The sequence below is a fragment of the Bufo gargarizans genome, chromosome 3 (genome assembly GCF_014858855.1).
Source record: "Bufo gargarizans isolate SCDJY-AF-19 chromosome 3, ASM1485885v1, whole genome shotgun sequence".
NCBI lineage: Eukaryota > Metazoa > Chordata > Amphibia > Anura > Bufonidae > Bufo > Bufo gargarizans.
The window spans coordinates 10,712,208-10,737,156 of record NC_058082.1 but is presented as its reverse complement, the minus strand read 5'-3'; the positions used below and the strand labels follow the sequence as shown (position 1 = coordinate 10,737,156).

The 24,949-nt window shown below is 48.4% G+C and overlaps 1 protein-coding gene across 1 annotated transcript in view; it reads right to left on the bottom strand.

The window, feature by feature from the left end:
- CHRDL2 (chordin like 2) overlaps positions 1–24,949 on the bottom strand; it is a 57,831-nt gene that overhangs the window by 16,024 nt on the left and 16,858 nt on the right. The window contains exons 2-9 of the mRNA XM_044287622.1: positions 19,614–19,726; positions 13,809–13,902; positions 12,775–12,917; positions 10,980–11,079; positions 7,488–7,543; positions 6,521–6,692; positions 5,717–5,911; positions 4,753–4,935 (exon numbers count right to left, since the gene is read on the bottom strand). Of these exons, the coding sequence (XP_044143557.1) occupies positions 4,753–4,935; positions 5,717–5,911; positions 6,521–6,692; positions 7,488–7,543; positions 10,980–11,079; positions 12,775–12,917; positions 13,809–13,902; positions 19,614–19,726 (1,056 nt within the window). The remainder of the gene's footprint in view (positions 1–4,752; positions 4,936–5,716; positions 5,912–6,520; positions 6,693–7,487; positions 7,544–10,979; positions 11,080–12,774; positions 12,918–13,808; positions 13,903–19,613; positions 19,727–24,949) is intronic.

Sequence of the window (24,949 nt, the reverse complement as noted above, 5' to 3'; positions counted from 1 at the left end):
TGCTGACCACTGTGCAGGGATTCCACATAGAGCTCACGGAATCGCCAAATCGCATCCCGTCTCACCCGACACTGCCCCTAGCCCTGCCAGACAGGGAGCTTGTGGACTTAGAGCTATATTCCCTTTTTCAAGAAAGGGCGATAAAATGGGCCCCTCCCACTCCGGGGGGCGTGCTCAGCAACATCTTTCTGGTTCAGAAGAAAGGTGGACAAATGCGTCCGGTTATAACTTTCCGGGCCCTGAACTCAGTGGTGCGCTATCGCCACTTCAAGATGGAGGGTGTTCACCTCCTTCGGGACTTACTGATCCCAGGGGACTGGATGGTGTAGATAGACCTCAAGGATGCCTATCTGACGGTCCCGATTGCCTGCTCGTCCAGGGATCTCTTGCGTTTCCTGTGGAGGGGCGAAGTGTGGCGCTTCACTTGCCTTCCGTTCGGCGCCATGGTGCTTTACCAAGCTCCTGCGCCCGGTCGTGGCCTGGCTGCGGAGTCGGGGTGTACGTCTAGTCATCTTTTTAGACGACATCCTCATTATGCATCAATGTCGGACGACGCTGCTTCAGCTCCTCCAGTGGGCCTCGACCCTCCTTTCAGCTCTTGTTTTCTGCTGAACCCCGAGAAGTCCTGCCTCATGCCGTCTCGACGGATGGAGTTCCTGGGCTTCGCGGTGGACTCTGTGGCGGAATCTCTCAGTCTCCCATCGGAGAAATTGCGGGCGCTCCGCAAGGAATTGAGACATGCCCTCTCGGCTACATCCCTATCCCTACGCCACCTGGCTCGCATCTTTGGCCTGCTGGCCTCCTCTATCCAGGCGGTGTTTTCCCGCCCCTCTCCATTATCGAGCTCTACAGCGCCTGAAGATTGCCCATCTTCGTGCTGGGGTCTCATTCGCGGACACGGTGGTTCTGGATCAAGAGGCTCGGGAGGAACTTCGTTGTTGGATAGGCAACTTGGAAGCCTGGGACGGCAGAGCGATCTTCGGATTTCAACCAGAATTCACGATAGAGTCGGGCACGAGCCTCCAGGGCTGGGGTGCCCACTGCGAAGGTGTCTCCACAGGGGGTCGATGGTCGGAGGCCGAGAGCCATCTTTACATCAACGCTCTGGTACTCCCGGCGGGCTCGTTTGCCATCCGCAGTTTCTCCAATGGCATTGCGCATGCATGCATCCGACTACGCATGGACAATGTGTCGGCGGTCCGCTATGTCTATCACCTGGGCGGCACCCAATCGGCTACCTTGGCTCGACTGGCAAAAGAGTTCTGGTCTTACTGTCTTTCCAGGGACATCATGGTGCAGGCGGAGTACCTTCCGGACCTACACAACGTCCGGGCGGATCGGAGTTCCCGATGCTTCGCGGACGGCAGCGACTGGAGGCTAGCACCGGAAATGTTCTCCACGATCTCGGACACCTGGGGTCCTTGCGCCATAGACCTCTTCGCGTCGCGGCTCCATACTCACCTTCCCAGGTTCTTCAGCTGGCGCCCGGATCCGGAGGCGGTGGATGCGTTTCTTCAGGACTGGTCGTCGGCTCTACACTACGCATTTCCAACTTTTGCCATGATTCCGAGGATGCTGCTGCAGGCTCGTCGTCAAGTTGCGGAATTGGTGGTGGTGATCCCCTTCTGGGGGACTCAAGCATGGTACCCGATCCTCCTGGAACTCCTGGCGGACGTGCCTCTCCTCCTTCCGGGTCAGACGGTTCTCCTCCAGGGCCCTCTGGGTGTTCCTCACCCCCTGCTGCTCGACGGCTCCCTTCAACTTCTAGCGTGTCGGATCTCCGGACTCCCGGAGAGGTCGAGGGCATTTCGGAGGCAACTAGACGCCTCCTGTACACCGCTTGGGCTCCCGGCACCCGAAAATCTTACCGGGCAGCTTGGGGATCTTGGGTTAGCTGGTGCGTGGGCCGAATCCTGAATCCCGTTTCGGCGCCTGTGACCCACTTACTGCGGTTTCCTTACATCCCTTTTTGAGGCGGGAAAGGCTTATCGGTCCATTAATTTGTTCCGTTCGGCGATTTCTTCAATTCATCAAGGTTTTGATGGCGTTCCGGCGGGTCAACACCCTTCGGTGTCACGCCTGCTATGTGGATCGCGCTTGGCTCGGCCTCCTCGGCCACGCTTCACCACTACGTAGGACGTTTCCCTGGTCCTCTCTTTTCTCTCTGCGTGACCTGAGAACACGGCTCTTTCTCTCCGACAACTGTCTACCAAGTTGTTGACCCTCTTTTGTCTCATTTCTTGTAAGAGGGTTTCCGATGTCAGGGCTTTTGATCATGACGCTAGGTCCTTTTCTCCCTAGGGCGTCACATTTAACATTACGCGGCGCACTAAGACTAATATTCGGTCTGTCTCTTATCCCGGTTTCCCGTCTTCCCCGGCGCTCTGCCCGGTGGCCTGTTGCGGGAGTATGAGTCGCGTACTCGGACTCACCGCTCTGCGGACGTTCCACAACTGTTCCTCTCCATTCGCCATCCTTTTGGCCCGGTGTCTAGTCCCACTTTGGCGCGTTGGATGAAATGGGTCATGTTCCTGTCTGGGATTGATACGGCGCTCTTTACCGCTCATTCGGCCAGGGGCGCGGCTGCCACTGCCCTGGCCGTTTCGGGGGCTCGTTTGGAGGCCATTTTGCGTTTGGCTGACTGGTCTAGGGCCACAACGTTCAGAGAATTTTATTTTCGTCCGCCCCCTCATGTGTTTTCATCGATTATTGATCAGCTTTGAACTTGCAATATGAGCCTCCGTGTCTTGATGTAAAACTAAATGATTTTCCTATTTCATGACGTAAAGTCATAGTTTTATTAAAGACACGGAGGCGAGTATTGCCCGCCCTGGGTTGTTCCTGCCCGCCCTTTTGTGGTTTTAATTTATTGGACTGTTTACAATGTCGTTGATGGTTATTTTTTAGTTATACTTGCATAGTTGCATTACTGACTGTTTATGGTTCTGTTTTCAGCGACCTTGTTATGTACGACCGTTTTCCTGGGTCGGTTTTGTTCAATTTCTGCCTGCCTCTTACACTGGCTATATTATTTGCTTTGTTTCAGGTTGAAGGTTCCACGACGTATGGACTTCTGCGTTGTCCCGGGTTTCCGGAGGTGTTGGCCATGTTGGCTTGAATTCTACAGTGTGATGGACCAGTTTGTTTATCGTTCTCGGGTCCAGTTCCAGTTTCCGGTTTCGGTTCCAGTTCCGGTTATGCAGTTGGTGTTTCGGTTCCAAAGAAAGAGGAAGTTACTAAGAGGACACTGCTTATTATAGGATCTGAGAGGGGAGGGTCCTTTATTGTTATGATTATGTAAATTTCTTCTTTGCTGCTATTGGTGGAAAGTAAAGAAGGAGATAGCAATACTCGCCTCCGTGTCTTTAATAAAACTATGACTTTACGTCATGAAATAGGAAAATCATTTAGTTACATCCTTTATTATACTCCAGAGCTGCACTCACTATTCTGCTGGTGCAGTCACTGTGTACATACATTACTTATCCTGTACTGATCCTGAGTTATATCCTGTATTATACTCCAGAGCTGCACTCACTATTCTGCTGGTGCAGTCACTGTGTACATACATTACTTATCCTGTACTGATCCTGAGTTACATCCTGTATTATACTCCAGAGCTGCACTCACTATTCTGCTGGAGCAGTCACTGTGTACATACATTACTTATCCTGTACTGATCCTGAGTTACATCCTGTATTATACTCCAGAGCTGCACTCACTATTCTGCTGGAGCAGTCACTGTGTACATACATTACTTATCCTGTACTGATCCTCAGTTACATCCTGTATTATACTCCAGAGCTGCACTCACTATTCTGCTGGTGCAGTCACTGTGTACATACATTACTTATCCTGTACTGATCCTGAGTTACATCTAGTATTATACTCCAGAGCTGCACTCACTATTCTGCTGGTGGAGTCACTGTGTACATACATTACTTATCCTGTACTGATCCTGAGTTACATCCTGTATTATACTCCAGAGCTGCAGTCACTATTCTGCTGGTGCAGTCACTGTGTACATACATTACTTATCCTGGAGTATAATCTGTCCTGTTTCATGTGATGGACACACAGGTGAATGGTTCATTATAAGATACAGCTCTGATATCTGTTCTGTTACTAGGACAGAACAGGAGTTTAACTAGATGGCTTCACAGATTCCATGTGGCCGTCCCAGCAGAATTCAGAATGCAGCTCTGGAAGTGATTGGAGGATTAGACAATATATAACAGCATTATATGGATATTTAACCAGTCACAGTCTGGAAACATGCTTGAAAGGGCAATAAAAGTTCTGCAACTTTCTATCAGTCTTTGCATTTTAATTCTTCACCATTTTCAAGATCCCTGCTTGCTGGAACTGAATGGGAACATCCTTGTTTACAGAGGCTGAAAAATCATATAAATATAGTATACCGCCTGAGTTTATTATAACTGCATCCAGTCCGTACAGTCGTTTGTAAGGTAAACACATGGGCAGCACAGGTGTCTCTCCCGTTATGTAGTTCGTTACAATGTATCAGTGCAGGTGCAATATCAAAGCCTGGAGTCCATGCTGTTGACCACCTCGAGGATTGGTACCTCACGCATTAGGTCAAGATGGGTTTATAACCTCTGGATATAAACAGTGGACGTTCCAAATTAATGACAGCAAGCAGAGATCTTGTGAAGAATAGTGAAGAATGAATGCATAGTATATATGAGAAGGTGACAGAACTTGAGATGACACAATGCGCTCGGGATTCACCTTTCACCATTTTCCAGACGTAGATCTCCACGTCCTCCGACGCCTCCTTCTCGATGGCGATTTTTCGGAGGTTCTCCTTTTGGCTTCCAGAGTTGGGCGACATGTACATGTAGACCAGGATCTTGTTGGGGTTCTTCACACATCTGGTGGAGACGACCTCGGCCGTCGGCTTCACTTTGTCATCTATAAAAGTTACCAAAAGTCTCGATTAAAAAAAGTCTCCTGCAGCTCCCGTGCAGAGCCGTGTGTTCTGACCCTCCAGTCCCCCTGCCACCCATCTGTCCACCAAAGACGTGCTAGTAAGAAGCGGCCGTGTGACTACAAAGGCTTTGTTTGTAGTCTGTAGCCATGGAAACACATAGCTCTGCATGGGAGCTGCAGATACAAAACGATTTTAAATTTTTTTTTGCAAACTTACTTTATTTTTCAGTTCAATTGCAAAGGAGAATAAAACCTTTAAATGGGTCATTTCATCTCATACATTGGTGGCATATCGCCACAACATGCCGCCAATGTCAGACAATGGGACCCCCACGAACCGTGCATGCATAGCCACCCTCCACTCATCTCTAGCCAAGCAACGGCTCCGCTATCTGCGGCAGTCCCATACAAGTGAATGGATCGGTGGCCGCGCAATTCATTCTCTTTCACTTTCAGGGCCTGGAGGTGGGTGCGGTGCCAATCTGACATTGCCAGGCTATGCTAGCGATACCACCAATGTCTCAGATGTGACAACCCCTTTAATGGTTCCATCCAGCACTTTAGATGTCAGCTATAGTAATATCCCTTTATCTAATTCTGCTCATCCTGACCTTTCTGGTTCACGAACGGAATGCCAGAGCTCCAGTTAAGACCGACACACTTACAGGTCAAGAAGTAGTGGGAGGAGATAATACATCTCCTAAGGGTGCTATAGTTGGCGGTCACCCAGCGCCAGGCCGTGTTCACACCTGCAGGTTCTTACCCTGGCAGACCTTGCAGCACTTTCCTTCCACCTTCTCCGGATAATCGCAGGGATATTCCTCAGGACAGGTGATGCGCTGACATTCCTGGCTCCCATCTTTACAGGTGCACAGGATACAAGAGATCTCGCCAAAATTCCGGAAGACGGGGTGCCAGACCTCACCGTGGGAATACGTCTTCCCGTTATAGACGCAGGCTGACGGGAGAGAATCAGAAAACGGACAGGGATCATCCAGGGAGTTATGGCAGTATGTACTGGCTGCAGTGTAAAGCATGGAGGAGGTATAGAGCAGCAACCTTAGTCTCCAATGCAGGGTTCGGCAACCTCTAGCTGCTGTGGAACTACAACTCCCAGCATGCACATTTGCTCGACCGTTGTCACAACTCCAATAGAAGTGAGTGATGCATGTTGGGAGTTGTAGTTTCACACCAGATAGGTTGCCAGAGTTTATTGGTCCCTGCTCCAAAGAGATAGGAGCAGGCTACTTCAGACTGTATTAATTGTGCCTTTAAAAGGCAGAGCTGCAGTGCAAAGTATGGGGAGTGACAAAGCAGCCCCCTGATGATGCAGGAGGTAGGTATAAAGGGGCGTTCCCACTGAAGCGAATGGAGGGTGCCGCTCATATGGTGGCCCATTTCTCTATTCATTCTTCACCTTGATGTGGTGGTCACTGGTGGGACAGGTGTAGGCCTGAAAGGTGGGATCTGCATCTATCTACTCATGAGATGGGAATACCCCCGCCTGGACCACCCCTCCCCCTCAGATCTCTATATACGTCCATAGTCTTCGGACGGTCACTCTCACCTTTCTTATGCTTCTCCTTCATCAGTATCTTCACGGTCGTTCCTCCTCCCCCGCCTTTCTGCTTGAAGCTGCGAGGGTTAAATCCCAGGGACGAGCTGATGATGGTGGATTCTGTGGCCCCCAAGGTCTTTTTGCTGAGGAGCTCGCTCAGACACTGGTCCTGGGAATGTCTCTGCAGGACACGAGACACACGACGCGTCACAAACGGCACAACTACACACAAAGGGGGGCAGTCGTGGAAAGCCCTTATCATTATGTGGACCCCCAAAAGGCAAAGGATGAGGGGATCCTGCTACTGAGCTATTATTATGTAGGGTCCCTATTGTCCTAATGCAGGGTCCCTATAGTTATACTGCAGGGTCCCTATAGTTATAATGCAGGGTCCCTATTGTCATAATGCAGGGTCCCTATAGTTATACTGCAGGGTCCCTATAGTTATACTGCAGGGTCCCTATAGTTATAATGAAGGGTCCTTATAGTTATACTGCAGGGTCCCTATAGTTATATTGCAGGGTCCCTAATGTTATAATGCAGGGTCCCTAATGTTAGAATGCAGGGTCCCTATTGTTATAATGAAGGGTCCTTATAGTTATACTGCAGGGTCCCTAATGTTATAATGCAGGGTCCCTATAGTTATACTGCAGGGTCCCTATAGTTATACTGCAGGGTCCCTATAGTTATAATGCAGGGTCCCTATAGTTATACTGCAGGGTCCCTATTGTTATACTGCAGGGTCCCTATTGTTATAATGCAGGGTCCCTATAGTTATACTGCAGGGTCCGTATTGTTATACTGCAGGGTCCCTATTGTTATACTGCAGGGTCCCTATTGTTATACTGCAGGGTCCCTATTGTTATAGGGGGCTGGACTTAACAGTGTTCTGTCAAGGACTTCACAAGAGCTGAGGTCGGGTCAGAACCGGAGCTGGTACCAAGATGTACAGAGAAGAGAGCAGAAAGCCACGTACAACACCTCTGTATAACTGCTGCGGCTCCTCCTCCCCCGAGCGGTCGGACGTCCCATCTGCAGAACAAGAATCACAGTGAGAGGCGCCGCCAGCCATACCGACAAAAGAACGATCTGCGTATCAACTGCTCGCCATTTGTAAGGTCTCTGCTTGCTGTCAATAAATATTATGTGTATTCTGAGGTTCTGCAGCAGCTGATTTATTATGAGGTTCTGCAGCAGCTGAGGTGTGTATTATGAGGTTCTGCAGCAGCTGAGGTGTGTATTATGATGTTATGCAGCAGCTGAGGTGTGTATTAGGAGGTTCTGCAGCAGCTGAGGTGTGTATTAGGAGGTTCTGCAGCAGCTGAGGTGTGTATTATGAGGTTCTGCAGCAGCTGAGGTGTGCATGCAGTATGAGGTTCTGCAGCAGCTGAGGTGTGTATTAGGAGGTTCTGCAGCAGCTGAGGTGTGTATTAGGAGGTTCTGCAGCAGCTGAGGTGTGCAGTATGAGGTTCTGCACCAGCTGAGGTGTGCAGTATGAGGTTCTGCAGCAGCTGAGGTGTGCAGTATGAGGTTCTGCAGCAGCTGAGGTGTGTATTAGGAGGTTCTGCAGCAGCTGAGGTGTGCAGTATGAGGTTCTGCAGCAGCTGAGGTGTGCAGTATGAGGTTCTGCAGCAGCTGAGGTGTGTATTAGGAGGTTCTGCAGCAGCTGAGGTGTGCAGTATGAGGTTCTGCAGCAGCTGAGGTGTGTATTAGGAGGTTCTGCCGCAGCTGAGGTGTGCAGTATGAGGTTCTGCAGCAGCTGAGGTGTGCAGTATGAGGTTCTGCAGCAGCTGAGGTGTGCAGTATGAGGTTCTGCAGCAGCTGAGGTGTGCAGTATGAGGTTCTGCAGCAGCTGAGGTGTGTATTAGGAGGTTCTGCAGCAGCTGAGGTGTGCAGTATGAGGTTCTGCAGCAGCTGAGGTGTGCAGTATGAGGTTCTGCAGCAGCTGAGGTGTGTATTAGAAGGTTCTGCAGCAGCTGAGGTGTGCAGTATGAGGTTCTGCAGCAGCTGAGGTGTGCAGTATGAGGTTCTGTAGCAGCTGAGGTGTGCAGTATGAGGTTCTGTAGCAGCTGAGGTGTGCAGTATGAGGTTCTGCAGCAGCTGAGGTGTGTATTAGGAGGTTCTGCAGCAGCTGAGGTGTGCAGTATGAGGTTCTGCAGCAGCTGAGGTGTGTATTAGGAGGTTCTGCAGCAGCTGAGGTGTGTATTATGATGTTATTGAGCAGCTGAGGTGTGCAGTATGAGGTTCTGCAGCAGCTGAGGTGTGCAGTATGAGGTTCTGCAGCAGCTGAGGTGTTTATTAGGAGGTTCTGCAGCAGCTGAGGTGTGTATTAGGAGGTTCTGCAGCAGCTGAGGTGTGCAGTATGAGGTTCTGCAGCAGCTGAGGTGTGTATTAGGAGGTTCTGCAGCAGCTGAGGTGTGCAGTATGAGGTTCTGCAGCAGCTGAGGTCTGTATTAGGAGGTTCTGCAGCAGCTGAGGTGTGCAGTATGAGGTTCTGCAGCAGCTGAGGTGTGTATTATGATGTTATTGAGCAGCTGAGGTGTGCAGTATGATGTTCTGCAGCAGCTGAGGTGTGTATTAGGAGGTTCTGCAGCAGCTGAGGTGTGCAGTATGAGGTTCTGCAGCAGCTGAGGTGTGCAGTATGAGGTTCTGCAGCAGCTGAGGTGTGCAGTATGAGGTTCTGCAGCAGCTGAGGTGTGCAGTATGAGGTTCTGCAGCAGCTGAGGTGTGCAGTATGAGGTTCTGCAGCAGCTGAGGTCTGTATTAGGAGGTTCTGCAGCAGCTGAGGTGTGCAGTATGAGGTTCTGCAGCAGCTGAGGTGTGCAGTATGAGGTTCTGCAGCAGCTGAGGTGTGCATTAGGAGGTTCTGCAGCAGCTGAGGTGTGTATTATGAGGTTCTGCAGCAGCTGAGGTGTGTATTAGGAGGTTCTGCAGCAGCTGAGGTCTGTATTAGGAGGTTCTGCAGCAGCTGAGGTGTGCAGTATGAGGTTCTGCAGCAGCTGAGGTGTGTATTATGATGTTATTGAGCAGCTGAGGTGTGCAGTATGAGGTTCTGCAGCAGCTGAGGTGTGCAGTATGAGGTTCTGTAGCAGCTGAGGTGTGCAGTATGAGGTTCTGTAGCAGCTGAGGTGTGCAGTATGAGGTTCTGCAGCAGCTGAGGTGTGTATTAGGAGGTTCTGCAGCAGCTGAGGTGTGCAGTATGAGGTTCTGCAGCAGCTGAGGTGTGTATTAGGAGGTTCTGCAGCAGCTGAGGTGTGTATTATGATGTTATTGAGCAGCTGAGGTGTGCAGTATGAGGTTCTGCAGCAGCTGAGGTGTGCAGTATGAGGTTCTGCAGCAGCTGAGGTGTTTATTAGGAGGTTCTGCAGCAGCTGAGGTGTGTATTAGGAGGTTCTGCAGCAGCTGAGGTGTGCAGTATGAGGTTCTGCAGCAGCTGAGGTGTGTATTAGGAGGTTCTGCAGCAGCTGAGGTGTGCAGTATGAGGTTCTGCAGCAGCTGAGGTCTGTATTAGGAGGTTCTGCAGCAGCTGAGGTGTGCAGTATGAGGTTCTGCAGCAGCTGAGGTGTGTATTATGATGTTATTGAGCAGCTGAGGTGTGCAGTATGATGTTCTGCAGCAGCTGAGGTGTGTATTAGGAGGTTCTGCAGCAGCTGAGGTGTGCAGTATGAGGTTCTGCAGCAGCTGAGGTGTGCAGTATGAGGTTCTGCAGCAGCTGAGGTGTGCAGTATGAGGTTCTGCAGCAGCTGAGGTGTGCAGTATGAGGTTCTGCAGCAGCTGAGGTGTGCAGTATGAGGTTCTGCAGCAGCTGAGGTCTGTATTAGGAGGTTCTGCAGCAGCTGAGGTGTGCAGTATGAGGTTCTGCAGCAGCTGAGGTGTGCAGTATGAGGTTCTGCAGCAGCTGAGGTGTGCATTAGGAGGTTCTGCAGCAGCTGAGGTGTGTATTATGAGGTTCTGCAGCAGCTGAGGTGTGTATTAGGAGGTTCTGCAGCAGCTGAGGTCTGTATTAGGAGGTTCTGCAGCAGCTGAGGTGTGTATTAGGAGGTTCTGCAGCAGCTGAGGTGTGCAGTATGAGGTTCTGCAGCAGCTGAGGTGTGTATTATGATGTTATTGAGCAGCTGAGGTGTGCAGTATGAGGTTCTGCAGCAGCTGAGGTGTGCATTAGGAGGTTCTGCAGCAGCTGAGGTGTGCAGTATGAGGTTCTGCAGCAGCTGAGGTGTGCATTAGGAGGTTCTGCAGCAGCTGAGGTGTGTATGATGAGGTTCTGCAGCAGCTGAGGTGTGTATTAGGAGGTTCTGCAGCAGCTGAGGTGTGCAGTATGAGGTTCTGCAGCAGCTGAGGTGTGCAGTATGAGGTTCTGCAGCAGCTGAGGTGTGCATTAGGAGGTTCTGCAGCAGCTGAGGTGTGCAGTATGAGGTTCTGCAGCAGCTGAGGTGTGCATTAGGTTAAGCGCTGGCTGCAGGCTTCTCACCTCTGCACACTGGACAGCAGGAGTCCGGCACGGTCAGCGGAGAGGAGCAGACGAGCTCAGGACAGGTCACCGTCACCAGGCCGCAGTAAATCTGCCCGTCCTGAAAGAGGAAGCAAAGACCCAGTCACATGACCTGGTTATAATATCCTGGATGATACATTTCACCTGCACAGATACATTGTAACAAGCCATCAGTTCTGGAAACAGCAAGGTCAGGAATGTAGACACTGAATGTTCGCTTTACCGACAGCAAGCAGAGATCTTAACCATGCAGCACGTGTTGATGTACTTTTACATGAATAGCTGGGATTGTCCACACCCCCGCAGACCGCCGCGCCGGCTGGAGGGGTAACGCGATCTGTTGATCCTTCCGAGGTGACTGCTGCATTCATCAGGCGGGGAGTGCGGTGAGGTCCCCAGCGCTGCACGACCTGCTCTACCAGATCCGATTTCTCCCCCTCCGTTATATATATATAATAAAAATCACAAATATCCCCCAGAAAATCAACAAGCAGAACATAGAAGCGGAGGCTTTCCTGGAACAGACTGACACCGGCCGCTGCTTGGAACTGTCTGGGTTATACCAACACTGCGGGCTGCGGGGTGATGGCTGGGATAAATGGGCGCTCAGAAGACGTCACCTCCCCCCCCCCCAACTCTTCCCCCAGTGGAAACAACCATCACTGAATGACTACAACTCCCAGCAAATTCTTAGGAGCACCTCCTAACAACTCCATCTTCACCCAATCCCATGCTCCAGCATGCTCCCCCCATCTAACAGAGGGACTACAGAAGCGTTCATCCTGAACCTCCTGGTTCACCAACACAATGCCAGCGCAACAATGAAGGCTGAGAATTACACAGGCAGAGCAGAATTGTAATTCAGACAGAACAAGGGACCTATAGAACTGATCATGGCTCACGAACAGAATGCAAGTACGGCAGTGGAAACTGACAGAAAAAAAGCACGGGGCGATAGGGTTAAGAAAGGAAGGTAGCCGCACACCAAAGCAGACTCATTCAGGGTCTGCGGAGGCTTGGTGTAAACTCCTACGGGCACTATGGCTGCCAGTGGCCATTCTGCCGTAGATTTGCGCTATAATTTACGTCAGTTTCCGCCATAAATTGTAATATATCTGTTGGATCACGAGAGGCGAGAGCGGAGGGTAATCCCATAAATGTAAAAAGGTTAATTTTTTTTCTTTTTACACTAGAAATCTGTCGTAAGTAGGTTAATTAGAATTTTTTCCTTTTCAAGATCTCTGCTTGCTGTTACTGAACTGGAACATTCTTGTTTACATCTAAGAACCCTGTACAGACCTAAGACTTCAATCCTCTCAGCAACACGAATGTCACTGTTAGGCCTCTTGCTGCCAAACACAAATTGCGGTCCGCAATGCACGGGCACCGATCGCGGGCCAGCCGCATGCGGATCGCGACTCCATTCACTTGATTGGGGTCCGCGATACGTCCGTTCCGCAAAAATATTGGACAAGTTCTATCTTTTTGCGGAACAGAACCCCAAGAAATCACTCTGTAGTGCTTCCGTAGGGTTCCGATCCGTGCTTCCGCACCGCATCTCCAGATTTGCGGACCCATTCAAGTGTATGCACACAGCCGGTGTCCCGTGTATTGCGGACCCGCCGTATGCGGCCACGGGGGACACACGCCCGTGTGCAAGAGGCCCTACAATGTATCAGTGCAGGTAACAATGTATCAGTATGGAATCATAAGCCTCTCAGATGATTGTCTAGACTGGAAACATTGTAACAAACCCTCAGCTGTGAGCACTCACCGAACAGCTGCACTGCACACAGTGGTTGGACTGTCTGGAGGGGAAGAGCTCCTGGGTGGTGAACATCTCGCCCTGTTGGTAGGTCGTCCCATTGTGCTGACATACCTTAGGAGCGGCCCGCAGACCGGAGGGGGAGTGCGTCTCTGCGGACAAAAGGCAAAAATCGTCATATCATAAAAGTCCTGCTTGCTGATAATGAATGGAAACATTCTTGTTGGCACCAATCCCTCCTGACTTAATACTTCTCACAGCTGAGGGTTTGCTACAGTTGTATCCAGCCCAGACACGTCTCTGTCGGCTAAACAGCCCGGACCTGAACATTTTACCTGCACTGACACATTGTAACAAACTAGCACAGTGGAGAGGTTTGTGTGGCCGATGTCTGGACTGGATACAACTGTAACAAACACTGAGCTGTAAAAAAGCCTTTGGGCTTTTCAGGACATGGATGCAATTAGGAGTGCCTGCATTTAATGACAGCAAGCAGTTTCCTTTTATGCTTGCTGTTAATGAATGGAGACATTCACATCGTCATCAAGCACGACGATGTATCCCAATACGACTCAACACTGCTCACTGCTGAGGGTTTGCTACACTTGCATCCAGTCAAGGACAGGCCGGATTCCAAACTGATACACTGTAACAAATCTTCAGGGCAGTTGATTCATGCTGCGGATATGTCTAGACTGGATACAAGTGTTACAGAACCTCAGCTGTGAGAAGTATTAGGTCAGGAAGTATGTTTCCACCTCTGGGTGTAAATAAAAATGTCCCCATTCAATGACAGCAAGCGGTTGCCCTCTGTTGTTATAATGGAGCTCTAAAGGGTGGTCTTGAATCCTGTCCTGTGCCTCAGTGCGTCATGGTCCTACATTTGGGGACTAAAAGAAGGGCTAAAAAGTCCTTAAAATCCAAACTTATGGTCGCCCTCATCACGGCGGTCTGTGAATACGAGGGGCGGTGCTGCCCTTTAAGCTCATACAACCGGGCCCCAGCTTCTGTCACATGAAGACGTCCTTCTGTTGGCCACTTACCTACACATCTGGGGCAGCACTGCTGAGGGTCCGTGACAGTGTGCACACAGTGCAGGACAGGACACTTTATTCTGTAGCAGCTGACGTTGCCGCCCTGCAGGACACAAGAAGACACACGGGGGGGTTATCTGCTGCAGTCCACATGTGCACGGATACAAGCAAAACGAAGCCTCAGCTCTGAGAAGGTTCAGGGTGGGTAGAGGTGCTAGGTCCCTAATTCCATCTGTAAGAGGGTCCGAAACTTCTGGGGGTGATGCACGGACCACCATCTGGGAATGCCCCCAAATCCACCCTAGACCACCCACTTATGGGTGGGGGTTGCATAAGCTCCACCCATTTTGGGCTCGGGATTGCCTGAATTTGCAGAGACTCTCTGATATAAGGGACGGTCTCTGCCAAATTCAGGACTGTTGGCAACTACTGCATTCGGTTACAGTCTGTCAGAGGGGGCACAAACTTAATGGTTACACACAATATTGTGACACTTGGCGGCTACACACATGGGATTGTGAGGTACGAGGCGTAGTGGTTACTAATAGCAACCTGTCTCTATATGGAGTCTCTTCACTCCTTGGGCTGTTGCCATGGGTAACAGTACAGTCTCAATAATGCACACCCAGGGCACTTGTACCAGGTGCTTTCTCCTAGCAACAAGGCAGTCTGTACACCACACCCAGGGTACTTGTACCAGGTGGTGGCCCCTAGCAACAAAGCAGTCTGTACACAGCACCCAGGGTACTTGTACCAGATGGTTGCCCCTAGCAACAGGCTGTACATCACACACAGGTTACTTGTACTAGATGGTTGCCCCTAACAACAAGGCAGTCTGTACATCACACACAACCAGGTGGGTGCACCTAGCAACAGGACAGTCTGTACACCACACACAGGGTACTTGTACCAGGTGGTTGTCCTTAGCAACAAGGTAGTCTGTACACCACACACAGGGTACATGTACCAGGTGGTGGCCCCTAGCAACAAGACAGTCTGTACACCACACACAGGGCACTTGTACTAGATGGTTTCCCCTAGCAACAGGACAGTCTATACACCACACAAAGGGTACATGTACCAGGTGGTTGCCCTTAGCAACAAGGTAGTCTGTACACCACACACAGGGTACATGTACCAGGTGGTGGCCCCTAGCAACAAGACAGTCTGTACACCACACACAGGGCACTTGTACTAGATGGTTGCCCCTAGCAACAAGACAGTCTGTACACCACACACAGGGCACTTGTACTAGATGGTTGCCCCTAGCAACAGGACAGTCTGTACATCACAGACAGGGCACTTGTACCAGGTGGTGGCCCCTAGCAACAGGACAGTCTGTATACGCCACACACAGGGTATTTGTACCAACTGGTTGCCCCTAGCAACAGGACACTTTGCACACTCTCTGTGCACTCACTGCAGGCCCATCAGGCGGTCTCCGCTAGCCACAGGGTGGTCTCTTTGTCAGACCCCGATGCAGCAGGGTCACTACTTGCTCAGTTCACAGACAGCGGGTATTTACAGGCCTAGCAGGCTGGCACTTCTCCCTCCACATGACCCACAACCCCTCAGGGCGTTCTCCTCACAGGGGGCGATCTCTCACTCCAGCGGCAGCAGTTCGGAGCAGGTCCTCGGCCTAGGTGGTGGTCTGTCACCGCCCCATCGGATCTCAGGGTCTGTCATCGGGCCCTGATTCAACCACAGACCGACCACGTGACGAAACACGTGACCCCTGACCTCTACAAGCCGCGGACCAACCGCTACAGTCTTAAAGATACAGTGTACACAAAATATATGCTAGTCCTCACACCGGGACGCCCCCTTACACTTTCACTGACAGGAAAACTCCTCCAACACTGGACAGAACGGCCTGAAACGTGTTATTATGAGGCTTTTGTCAGGTCCAGACGGCACTTTCCATATAAACGTCCGCCGCGCCGGCTGCACACAATAGCGCCATGTGTGCCTATAATATTAGCCCGTCATACAGGGAACGATTATAAAGTGGCTGCAATTAATGAGTCTGAGGAGCGGGAGCCAAGTGATGTCAGTGCCGCGTCTGGGAGAGGTACCGAAGTGTCACCCATTCCCCCCCACCCCCGACGTTAGCTGGTAAGTGGCTGGAGAACACTGCTCAATGGGATTAGGAACAAAAATGTTGTGGCTTGTAAAGGGACCGCGCCGCGAAACCCTTCACTGCAGACGAAGAATAGGCCAGTGTGCGAGTGTACACAGCCCCCCCAGGGGGGTTAACACCGTCACTGCCGGAAGGTTTCACTGTCTACTAATCAAAAATCAACAAATATTCAATTTAATTTAGGCTAATTTCAAGTATTTGTCAAAAACTAGCAAACCAATATGGCTCCGCCTAGCTTTCTCCAAGATTAGAAAAACATGGTGGTCATCTTCCAAAAACAGCGCCAAACCCATCCAGAGGCTGTGAGTGATATTGCCGTCCAGTCCGTTCACTTCAATGGAGTTGAACTGCAATACCAGAGACAACCCATATAGAGCGGTGGCGCTGTTTTAATGGAAGAAATCAGCCATTATTTTCTGCCCTTTCGGAAGCTAGGCAAGTTAGGTGGCCATAGTGAGGTCTGTATGTGTGTGTACAACACGGACCTGGTCAACGCCATAGTCTCCAGGTCCGTGTTTTCATGATAGGACACGGTGGTGTGAATAGCGGCGCTTACATCTATGGGTCCATGTGCTGTCTGTGTGCAGGCCGTTGACATGGATAGCACATGGACAAAAAATATGGTCAAGTGCATTCTTTCATCATTCTGGCCAATGATGCCTATGGGTTGTTGGTTACCAGCTGATGGATGGGGATTGTTGTTAATTACTGTCTGTTGGATGGGGTTGTTGGATGCCAGTTGTTGGATGGGGGTTGTTGATTACCAGCTGTTGGATGGAGGTTGTTGGGTACCAGCTGTTGGATGGGGGTTGTTGGATACCAGCTGTTGGATGGGGGTTGTTGGGTACCAGCTGTTGGATGGGGGTTGTTGGGTACCAGCTGTTGGATGGGGGTTGTTGGGTACCAGCTGTTGGATGGAGGTTGTTGGGTACTAGCTGTTGGATGGAGGTTGTTGGTTACCAGTTGTTGGATGAGTTGTTGGTTACCAGTTGTTGAATGAAGGTTGTTGGTTACCAGCTTTGGGATGGGGGTTGTTAGGTACTAGCTGTTGGATGGAGGTTGTTGATTACCAGCTGTTGGTTGAGAGCTGGTTACCAGCTGATGGATGGGGGTTGTTGGGTACCAGCTGTTGAAAGGGGGTTGATTACCAGTTGTTGGGAAGGGATTGTTGGATACCAGTTGCTGGATGGGGGTTGTTGATTACTCTCTGTTGGATGGGGGTTGTTGGTTATCAGCTGTTTGATGGTTGTTGTTGGTTACCAGCTGATGGATGGGGGTTGTTGGGTACTAGCTGTTGGATGGGAGTTGTTGGTTACCAGCTGTTGTATGGAGGTTGTTGGTTACCAGTTGTTGAATTGGGGTTGTTGGTTACTAGCTGTTTGATGGTGGTTGTTGGTTACCAGCTGATGGATTGGGGTTGTTGGTTACTAGCTGTTGGATGGGAGTTGTTTACCAGCTATTCGATGGGGCTTGTTGGTTACCAGCTGTTGTATGGAGGTTGTTGGTTACCAGTTTCTGGATGGGGTTGTTGATTACTGTCTGTTGGATGGGGGTTGTTGGTTATCAGCTGTTTGATGGTGGTTGTTGGTTACTAGCTGATGGATGGGGGTTGTTGCGTACTAGTTGTTGTATGGAGGTTGTTTGTTACCAGTTGTTGGATTGGGGTTGTTGGTTACTAGCTGTTGGATGGGGGTTGTTTACCAGCTATTTGATGGGGCTTGTTGGTTACCAGCTGTTGGATAGAGGTTGTTGACTACCAGCTGATGGATGCGGGTTGTTGGTTACTAGCTGTTGGATGGGAGTTGTTTACCAGCTATTCGATGGGGCTTGTTGGTTACCAGCTGTTGGATAGAGGTTGTTGACTACCAGCTGATGGATGCGGGTTGTTGGTTACTAGCTGTTGGATGGGAGTTGTTTACCAGCTATTCGATGGGGCTTGTTGGTTACCAGCTGTTGTATGGAGGTTGTTGGTTACCAGTTTCTGGATGGGGGTTGTTGATTACTGTCTGTTGGATGGGGGTTGTTGGTTACCAGCTGTTTGATGGTGGTTGTTGGTTACTAGCTGATGGGTGGGGGTTGTTGCGTACTAGTTGTTGTATGGAGGTTGTTTGTTACCAGTTGTTGGATTGGGGTTGTTGGTTACTAGCTGTTGGATGGGGGTTGTTTACCAGCTATTTGATGGGCTTGTTGGTTACCAGCTGTTGGATAGAGGTTGTTGACTACCAGCTGATGGATGCGGGTTGTTGGATGGGCGTTATAGGTTAACAGCAGTTGGTTGGCTATTTCTATCTATGAATAGGATGTTACCAGCTAATCAGCTGTTGGTGATAACTAAAAGCTCTGATGGTGTCAGGCAGCCAGGGAGACAGACGCAGTCTCGTCGGAAGCATGTCACCACGCAAAGACGTGTCTCATTCACCCAGGGGGTGTCTGGCCCTCTGGCAGTACATCCCACACCCATTCTGGATCCTGGTGCTGCTGGGAGATGGGATGATGGAACCCCTAGGGTCAGCTGTTGCCAGGGAACCTCTGTTGTCATGTCTCCTGACCTAGACATGTGGCGGGAGGTTCCTTCCTCTGCACTCTCAGCCCTCACCTGTGCTTCCCTGGTCTGAGGGTGGAGATTGGGTGTGACCTCAGCGGTGTCAGGTGATCTGTGGAGGGACATTTAAACCTGGTCTTTTCCCCACTCTGCTGATTATTTAGTTGCTTCCTGGGTCTGGATCTGACACTATCTGGTGAGTGGTTTCTCTGGTTATTGACTCTGACTCTGGCTTTGGTTGCCTTCTGGTTCTTGTGCCCTGGCTTACGTTTACTGACCATTCTCGTGTTTCCCTATTCATCATTGCATAGTGTCATGGTATTTACTTTGGGGTTTTCTGCCCAACTGCGGGCGGTGTGCCCAGCCATTCTGCTACTGACACCTAGGGAGGGCTCTGCCAAAGTCCCCCTTCCTGCTGGAGGCGGGTGAAGAGTGCCCCGGCCCTCAAGGGTGTTCAGAGAGTGACGGCTTGTGCAAAGTGTGTCTGGTACGCCGCGTTTGCTGGCCGTCAGTTTGGCTTTATCATTACATTAGCATTACAGATGGACAGTTACATACACTTTCTATAATTTTTACATGACTTATTGTCCCAAAAAACTGAGAAGATCCTGTGAATCCAAAAAGCTGAGTTAGGCCTGTTTCACACTTGTGTTGTGGCTTTAAGGCTTTGCGATCCGGCAGAGGATCTCCAAACTGGGCCAAAATGGATCAGTTTTGTCCCCATTCATTGTCAATGAGGACAAAACTAATCAGGATGCATTCCATTCCGCTTTGTTGCGTTCTTTGAAGTTTAGATTTAATACAACCAGATCCTGCTGAAACAGATGCATTAAATGGCACAGATCCTCTGCCGGATCTCAAAACTGGAATTTACAATGCAAGTGTGAAACTGGCCTTAGACTATTCCACCAGGAGTAGAGATGGCAGTAGTGGTGAGGAGCCTCCAGACGACTGACACATCATACAAACCACTCACTACTGCCTATGAGCGACATACTCACTGATGATATCACAGGTATCTAAGGAGCTTCATTACTGTCTCCATGCTACTCTGTTCTTCTCTTCAGAACTTTCCTTTGTTGCCTTCCCCCACTACATACCAGGTTGATGATGGAAGACCGGACAGACATACCTCAGAGCATGTGCAACGTATGCAATACACAATTCCTTGAGGCTCGAGATAAGGATGCCAGCTTTCTCCTGGGCCGTACTTCTTGCCATGAAATATACAGAACATATCTGAACCTATAATGAATAAAGAAACATATTTTAAAGGATTATATTCATACACAATAGGTACTACTTCTCTCAACATAACCCAACCAGTGGACATGCCCATATTACAATTCTATTATTTTTTTATGCACAGAGCACTACAACTCCCAACATAACCTGTAACGCACATAGGCCAGGAGTCCTCAGAGGTGGGAGCAACAGTAATACTATCAGAGAGCCCACCCCAATTCTTTCTGAGGCTCAATGTCTGAACGTTTAGCATAATTAATATCAAAAGAAAAGTCTTGGCCCCGAGTAGGTCTCATGATTCTGATATTCCAGTCCAAAATTCAAGGTGGCGGCAAAATCAGGCCTCTCCCGCTGCGAAAAAGTCTTCCGATTTAAGTTGTTCTAATGATAAGACTTGGTTCAGACTCAATCCACGTATCCCATGGAAAACTAAGACAAAGTCACAAAGGCTGGAGAAGTCTTCTCCATGTCTGTCCTCCAAAAAAAATAAAGGGCTGCCCCTCAGAAGAAGATCCTGCGGGGTGGAGGTTTCTCCATAAATAAGTACTATTGGGGTGGCTCTAGTAATCCACTATGGTATTGACTCAGTCCATCGGCATCCACAAACCAATAGAAAAGCATTAATTCCACGAAAGGTTAAAATGATAATCCACAGAGCTGAAATCCCCAGGGTAAGACGACTCAAGACGTCTGAAATCATTTCAAGTTGTAATCCACAAAGAGAAATAGGATTGGCTACATAAACAGTTCCACATTATGTTCCATAGTTTCCTAGACTTTGCAGCAGCCCTTTATGGAGGTCCTCGAAAATATGGTATATGACTGAAAAACTCTAGGTATACAGTCCTATTCACAAAGGTTCTCACTGTGTCCTCCTCTGTGACATGAAGAAAGTAACCATGAAATTGGTAAATTTATTACGTTTCCCGAAACGCTTGTCAAGAGTCCAACCAGCAGGGCAAAGAGGTCCAGTCCCACTGTGCTGGTTCTGAGCAATAATGTTAAGGGACGTTGAGATACAGTGAGGAACAGAGTTATTTGAACACCCTGCGATTTTAGAAATCATGGTGGGGTCTGAAATTCACATTGTAGGTGCATTTTCACTCTGAGAGACAGAATTTAAAAAGAAAATTCAGGAAATCACATTAAGAGTTTTTAAAGAATGTACTTGTCTTGCACGGCTGAACATAAGCATTTGAACACCTGAGAAACAGCAAGAATTCTGGCTCTCAAAGACCTGTTACTGTGCCTTTAAAAAGTCCACCTCTACTCCACTCATTAATGTAACTTAGTAGCACCTGTCTGAGCTCTTTAAAGACCCCTGTCCCCCCTGATAGTCAGTCAGACGCCAACTACTACCATGGGCAAGACCAAAGAGCTGTCAAAAGACACCATGGACAAAATTGTGGACCTCCACAAGGCTGGAAAGGGCTACGGGGCAATTGCCAAGCAGCTCGGTGAAAACAGATCAACTGTTGGAGCAATTGTTAGAAAATGGAAGAGGCTAAAGACGACTGTCAGTCTCCCTCGGACTGGGGCTCCATGCAAGATCTCACCTCGTGGGGTATCACGGATGAGAAGAAAGGTGAGGAATCAGCCCAGAACTACAAGGGAGGAGCTGGTCAATGACCTGAAGAGAGCTGGGACCACAGTTTCAAAGGTCACTGTCGGTATGAACACTGCGCTGTCATGGTTTCAAATCATGCATTGCATGGAAGGTTCCCCTGCTCAAGTCATCACATGTCCAGGCTGATCTGAAGTTTGCCAATGACCATATGGATGATCCAGAGGAGGCACGGGAGAAAGTCATGTGGTCAGATGAGACCAAAGGAGAACTTTTTGGTCTAAACTTCACTTCATTCATTTATTGTGAGATTTTGAGCAACAACCTCCTTCCCTCAGTCAGAGCATTGAAGATGGGTCGTGGCTGGGTCTTCCAACATGACAACGACCCGAAGCACACAGCCAGGATAACCAAGGAGCGGCTCCGTAAGAAGCATATCAAGGAGTGGCCTAGCCAGTCTCCAGACCTAAACCCAATAGAACATCTTTGGAGGGAGCTGAAACTCCGTGTTGCTCAGCGACAGCCCCGAAACCTGACAGATCTAGAGGAGATCTGTGTGGAGGAGTGGGCCAAAACCCCTCCAGAGTGTGCAAACCTGGTCAAGAACTACAGGAAGCGTCTGACCTCTGGAATTGCAAACAAAGGCTTCTGGACCAAATATTAACACTGATTTTCTCAGGTGTTCAAATACTAATGTTCAGCCGTGCAAGACAAATACAGTCTTTAAAAATCATACAATGTGATTTCCTGAATTATTATTTTTTTATTCTGTCTCTGAGTGAGAATGCACCTACAATGTGAATACCAGACCCCTCCATGATTTCTAAGTGGGAGAACTTGCAAAATCGCAGGGTGTTCAAATACTTTTGTTCTTCACTGTAACTACTATAATACTGCTCCTATGTACAAGAATATAACTACTATAATACTGCCTCCTATGTACAAGAATATAACTACTATAATACCGCCCCTATGTACAAGAATATAACTACTATAATACTGCTCCTATGTACAAGAATATAACTACTATAATACTGCTCCTATGTACAAGAATATAACTACTATAATACTGTCTCCTATGTACAGGAATATAACTACTATAATACTGCTCCTATGTACAAGAATATAACTACTATAATACTGCTCCTATGTACAGGAATATAACTACTATAATACTGCTCCTATGTACAAGAATATAACTACTATAATACTGCTCCTATGTACAAGAATATAACTACTATAATACTGCCTCCTATGTACAAGAATATAACTACTATAATACTGCTCCTGTGTACAAGAATATAACTACTATAATACTGCCACCTATGTACAAGAATATAACTACTATAATACTGCTCCTATGTACAAGAATATAACTACTATAATACTGCTCCTATGTACAAGAATATAACTACTATAATACTGCTCCTATGTACAGGAATATAACTACTATAATACTGCTCCTATGTACAAGAATATAACTACTATAATACTGCTTCTATATACAAGAATATAACTACTATAATACTGCTCCTATGTACAAGAATATAACTACTATAATACTGCTTCTATGTACAGGAATATAACTACTATAATACTGCTCCTATGTACAAGAATATAACTACTATAATACTGCTCCTATGTACAAGAATATAACTACTATAATACTGCTCCTATGTACAAGAATATAACTACTATAATACTGCTTCTATATACAAGAATATAACTACTATAATACTGCTCCTATGTACAAGAATATAACTACTATAATACTGCTTCTATGTACAGGAATATAACTACTATAATACTGCCTCCTATGTACAAGAATATAACTACTATAATACTGCCTCCTATGTACAGGAATATAACTACTATAATACTGCCTCCTATGTACAAGAATATAACTACTATAATACTGCCTCCTATGTACAAGAATATAACTACTATAATACTGCTCCTATGTACAAGAATATAACTACTATAATACTGCTCCTATGTACAAGAATATAACTACTATAATACTGCTCCTATGTACAAGAATATAACTACTATAATACTGCTCCTATGTACAAGAATATAACTACTATAATACTGCCTCCTATGTACAAGAATATAACTACTATAATACTGTCTCCTATGTACAGGAATATAACTACTATAATACTGCCTCCTATGTACAAGAATATAACTACTATAATACTGCCCCCTATGTACAAGAATATAACTACTATAATACTGCCCCCTATGTACAAGAATATAACTACTATAATACTGCTCCTATATACAAGAATATAACTTCTATAATACTGCCTCCTATGTACAAGAATATAACTACTATAATACTGCTCCTATGTACAAGAATATAACTACTATAATACTGCCTCCTAGGTGTACTGTATGTGTGCTTTCTCGGAGCAGCGTCCTTTGCACGGTGTTGCACATTACGCGGTAGCCGCGGTGCCGCCACCTGGAGACACCATTGAACACTCTCATCATTGTCCTGCGAGGCTCAGGATTCCGTGTCGTCATGTGAAACCTTTTACAAAGGACCCTCCACCCCGAGGCCTCGCTGTTGTCCGTGTGAATCTCTGGATGGGCCGCACTCAGCGCCACGTTCCTGTGAGCTCACCGCCATCAGTGGCACTCGCACGAGTTCGGGCTGTCTTGTTCTGTTCCATTAGGCCGGGCGGGCACACAGCAAATACTGACCGTCTCTACCCCTTCATGTGGGGAGACTATATTAGCTGGAATTATGGCACGAGGCAGGCTGACAACTAACAGGTTGTCAGTCGTCTGTATAACCGCCATTACTGGCAAGTGCTGGAACGTCACATCTGTGCCGCCATACGCCTGCCAGGCGGGAGCGGTGAAAAAAAAAATGGAGCAGCTGAGCAATTGAACCAACCACAAGCCTGACCTAGGGGCCCTTGATCATGAAGAATACATGCGGATACGTGTATCAAATCTAGTACATATAAACTATGCTGAAATACTCTGTGCTGTTGTGAACCCTGCTCCGTCCACTACGTTTGTGGCCTCACATCATTACCCGACCTCTGTCTGTGCTTATTACCATCATCGCGTGAGTAAGCACATCAACGTCTCCCACAAGATGAGCACTCTGCTCTCCTGAAATACTCTGTGCTGCTGGATGATCCAGCTCCTTCCACTAGGCAATTCTCACTCAGTAGTAACCTCCCACACATTTAGCACACCTATTTCCTGAAGTACTCTGTTCTGCTCCTTACACTATGTACCGTAACTAAGTGTATGACCTCCCACAAGATCAGCACACATCTTCTGAAATACTCTGTGCTGCTGGTGACCCTGCTCCTTTCGCTATGTCTGTGACTTTCCACACGCTTAGAACACTCTTCTCCTGAAATTCTCTGTACTGCTGGAGAATCCCGCTCCCACATGTTTAGCACGATCTTTTCCTGAAATACTCTGTGCTTCTACAGGATCCTGCTCCTGCCACTATTTATCTCAGTCTGTGACCTCCCATAAGATCAGCACACTCCTCTCCTGAAATACTCCGTACTGCTGGGAACCCGGCTCCTTCCACTATGTAACCCTCAGTCTGTGACCTCCCATAAGATCAGCGCACTCATGTCCTGAAATCCTCTGTGCTGCTGGTATCCTTGCTCCTTCCACTATGT